The sequence below is a fragment of the Theropithecus gelada genome, chromosome 5 (genome assembly GCF_003255815.1).
Source record: "Theropithecus gelada isolate Dixy chromosome 5, Tgel_1.0, whole genome shotgun sequence".
Classification (NCBI taxonomy): Eukaryota; Metazoa; Chordata; class Mammalia; order Primates; family Cercopithecidae; genus Theropithecus; species Theropithecus gelada.
The window spans coordinates 69,941,491-69,945,929 of record NC_037672.1 but is presented as its reverse complement, the minus strand read 5'-3'; the positions used below and the strand labels follow the sequence as shown (position 1 = coordinate 69,945,929).

General features: G+C 35.1%; 1 protein-coding gene across 2 annotated transcripts in view; it reads left to right on the top strand.

The window, feature by feature from the left end:
- The window catches only part of NPFFR2 (neuropeptide FF receptor 2), a 98,128-nt gene extending 94,641 nt beyond the window's left edge, over positions 1–3,487 (top strand). For both annotated transcript variants that reach the window (XM_025386163.1, XM_025386162.1), the window contains one exon: positions 2,408–3,487. In XM_025386163.1, coding sequence (XP_025241948.1) covers positions 2,408–3,242 — 835 coding nt within the window. In that variant the 3' untranslated portion in view covers positions 3,243–3,487. The remainder of the gene's footprint in view (positions 1–2,407) is intronic.
- Positions 3,488–4,439: the final 952 nt, after the last annotated feature.

The following is a 4,439-nucleotide window of genomic DNA, read 5'->3' as shown; positions in this document are numbered from 1 at the left end:
AAAGGCTGTTGAATTTTGTCAAAAGCCTTTCATGCTAAAAACGCTCAATAAATTCGGTATTGATGGAACGTATCTCAAAATAATAAGAGCTATTTATGACAAACCCACAGCCAATATCATACTGAATGGGCAAAAACTGGAAAAATTCCCTTTGAAAACTGGCACAAGACAGGGATGCCCTCTCTCACCACTCCTATTCAACATAGTGTTGGAAGTTCTGGCTAGGGCAATCAGGCAAGAGAAAGAAATCAAGGGTATTCAGTTAGGAAAAGAAGAAGTCAAATTGTCCCTGTTTGCAGATGACATGATTGTATATTTAGAAAACCCCATTGTCTCAGCCCAAAGTCTCCTTAAGCTGATAAGCAACTTCAGCAAAGTCTCAGGATACAAAATTAATGTGCAAAAATCACAAGCATTCTTATACACCAGTAACAGACAAACAGAGAGCCAAATCATGAATGAACTTCCATTCACAATTGCTTCAAAGAGAATAAAATACCTAGGAATCCAACTTACAAGGGATGTAAAGGACCTCTTCAAGGAGAATTTTAGTAATTATTATATAGTTTTTAATATTTTTAATATTTCCATTGACTATTTCTCAGCAGGGATTATTCTCTATCTTATTCATCTTTGCTTTCCTGAAGATATACATACAAACACATATATATGTATGTGTACAAATATATAAATATATATTCATATATATACATTTATTAAACAAATATATAAGTACATACATTTGTTATAAATACAAATATATAAGTACATATATATGTACAGATATACATATGTACTTTTATATTTGTTCATTACGTTTATTGTTAATAGTGCCTACTATACACTATTTATTCAAATTTTGAGTTAAATTTATCTCATACATTAATATGTGTACTTATATATTTGTTTAATAAGTAAATGAAACAATAATATCCAAAACCCTATTAGCTTGTATTCAAAAAGATCAACATACATACGCTTGTGTTTATGAAATTACCCATAATTTCAGGGCAGGTGAATGGGAGGATTCATGGATTAGAAGACTGTAAGAACACTTGAAGGTGAAGAGAGAAGATCTTACACATGAAGGAGTTATAAAGAACGACAACAGAGCAATCAAAGCCCAAGCTAACTAGTCATTCTATGAAGATAAGTTAATTTGGAGTTGCTGCTCAAACACTTAAAGCTCTACATTTTCTTATCTACAGATCTAGAATGTAACAATTTTCATAACATTTCAGTTTTATGGAGTCATAAAAATCAAGGAAGATTAAATAGGTAATAGGTACTTTGAAAAAATATAAAATGTTACACAGTTGCATGATAGTGTGATTATCTTATGATTAACATAATGAAATTCAATAATAACAAGATCCACAATATCAAAATCATAGTAAAATGAATCAGGTTTACTCTACATATGGATGCTGAATTTTTGTACTCACCAGAGGACATAGAATGGTAGGAGGGCTCGTAATCAGAGCTCATAATGAATACTCTCAGATTTTTACAGCTGTAAAGCAAATCAGCAAACACTTAGTGGCTTCAAAAAATATTGGTTTATTACATCTCATGATTTTGTGGGTTAACTGGGCATCTGTTTGTTCACTCTCCTGCTTCATGTGTTATAACTGGAATCACTCATGTTGCAGCATTATTCTGGGAGCTAAACTGGCGCTAGAACATCCAAAATGGCTAAGCTCTTATCTCCCAGAATCTTTCTCTACATGCCTTTCATCTAATTCAACTTCTTGGAGCTTGAAGGTTGGATTTTCGGAGGAAGCATTCTAGAAGGACCTGCCCCACATGCAAGTGTATAAAAAGCTTCTGCTTGCATCATGTTTGCTAATATCCTATTGGTCAAAGCAAGTTATGCAGATAATGTGTAGTGGACCACACAAGTGCCTGATGGATAAAAGGTTCATTGATTGCTACAGATTAGCAGTCTACCACAGCCTAACAGAGCCACCCATCTAAAGAGGACACTGTAGAGGTTGAGTTTAAGCTCTGAAGCCAAACTACTTGTGTTAAAATCCTGTGTAATTATTGGTAAGATTTTTATATTTTCCAAGTCTGTTTTCCTATCTTTCAAGCAAGGAGGCTTAAAGAGATGGTCCATGCAAATTAATTGAACAGAGTCTGAAATGGTTTTAGGCCATGTTCATTACTACTTTTTATTATTAATAGTGTCTGCTATATTCCATTTGTTCAAATTTTGAATTAAAATTTATCTCATGTATCAATTACAGAAAATGACAATGCATGTCTTTCTACTACAAATGATAACTTTCTATATTTTTGAGGGGACTGTGGGGTGAGAGTTCTGTAATTACATAAATAAATTTGGTGTATGACTTGGTCAGAAGTGATGAAGCAGTGCCTCATTTATATTTGTCCTTAATTGCAGGTTCCGGTGTGTGGTCTACCCTTTTAAACCAAAGCTCACTATCAAGACAGCGTTTGTGATTATTATGATCATCTGGGTCCTAGCCATCACCATTATGTCTCCATCTGCAGTAATGTTACATGTGCAAGAAGAAAAATATTACCGAGTGAGACTCAACTCCCACAATGAAACCAGTCCAGTCTACTGGTGCCGGGAAGACTGGCCAAATCAGGAAATGAGGAAGATCTACACCACTGTGCTGTTTGCCAACATCTATCTGGCTCCACTCTCCCTCATCGTCGTCATGTATGGAAGGATTGGAGTGTCACTCTTTAGGGCTGCGGTTCCTCACACAGGCAAGCAGAACCAGGAGCAGTGGCATATGGTGTCCAAGAAGAAGCAGAAGGTCATTAAGATGCTCCTGATTGTGGCCCTGCTTTTTATTCTCTCCTGGCTGCCCCTGTGGACTCTAATGATGCTCTCAGACTATGCTGACCTTTCTCCAAATGAACTGCAGATCATCAACATCTACATCTACCCTTTTGCACACTGGCTGGCATTTGGCAACAGCAGTGTCAACCCCATCATTTATGGTTTCTTCAACGAGAATTTCCGCCGTGGTTTCCAAGAAACTTTCCAGCTCCGGCTCTGCCAAAAAAGAGCAAAGCCTATGGAAGCCTATGCCCTAAAAGCTAAAAGCCACATGCTCATAAACACATCTAATCAGCTTGTCCAGGAATCTACATTTCAAAACCCACATGGGGAAAACTTGCTTTATAGGAAAAGTGCTGAAAAACCCCAACAGGAATTAGTGATGGAAGAATTAAAAGAAGCTACTAACAGCAGTGAGATTTAAAAAGAGCTAGTGTGATAGTCCTAACTCTACTATGCATTAGAAATTTAAATACCATTGTTTTTTGTGGCTTTGCACTTCAATTTTTTCAAAGAATGTTCTAAATAAAACATTTACTGAAAGCCCTCTCTGGCAAAAAAAATAAAAATAAACAAAAATGGTCATAAGATCATAAACAATCTTATGTTGTATAAAAATACAGAGTGACTTATACATGTTTGCATGAATAAATATATTTCTAGAGAACAGTTTACAAAGCCTCATCTTTCCCAACTTAACCCTTTGTGTTTGCGTCAAATCAAGCCCGCGCATGCGCACACGTGCTTGTGTGTATTTTCCCAACATGATGATGATGAACAGTGAGTGCTTTGCATGAAACTGTATTTTATCAATTTCTCCTTTGGTTTTGGATTTAAAATTTTGGACTACAAGACTATTTCTCTGCTTATGTTTATAAACTGTACTTAGTTTTCTAAGAAATGCATTCGATCACATGAAATTCTCTGCTGTTGTTTTTTCTCATTTCCATTACTTAATTTGGGTTAGTCTACAAAGGCAAGATATTATAGGTCCATGGGTAATTATGTCACAGCGGCCCTCACTTCCTGTGTGTCAGAACTGTAGTAGCAAATAAAGGGACACGTTTCTTTATATTTAAAAGTTGATTTTTTAAAAAGAGTACAAAGGAATTTTTGTTGGCTTTTTCATATTTTCATAAGTGAAGTTTGTGCCCTAGTTGAACACACATTTGTTACAGAGCTGATTGAGGACCCCAACTTGACCCCTTTCTCTAACAGAATCTCTGATGTAAAGAAGCAAACCCTTTAATAATGCAATAGTTAGCAGAAAAACAGCACCTTTCTTTGAAGTATTTAATCATAGATGTTTAACAATTATCATAAAACTCTCACATAGAGAGCAAGAACAATTATTTCAAATCTTCTACTGAGCACATTTAAATCCAGCACCCTGGGTTTAGTAAATTAGTATTATTGTTTAAAAAAGAATTGACAACCCCTGAATTCAGCTATGTTAAAATCATCTAATGATAATGGTTGTCATGGTTAGCTTTTATTCTAGGGTGAGGTAAATCTCTAGAAAATTGGAAATTATAACAAAATAAACAGTTTGGCAAATAAAAATAAACTTCTAGAAGTGAAGTTATTTTACTTTTTTTCAGTCATTTTTGTGGTTCAAACT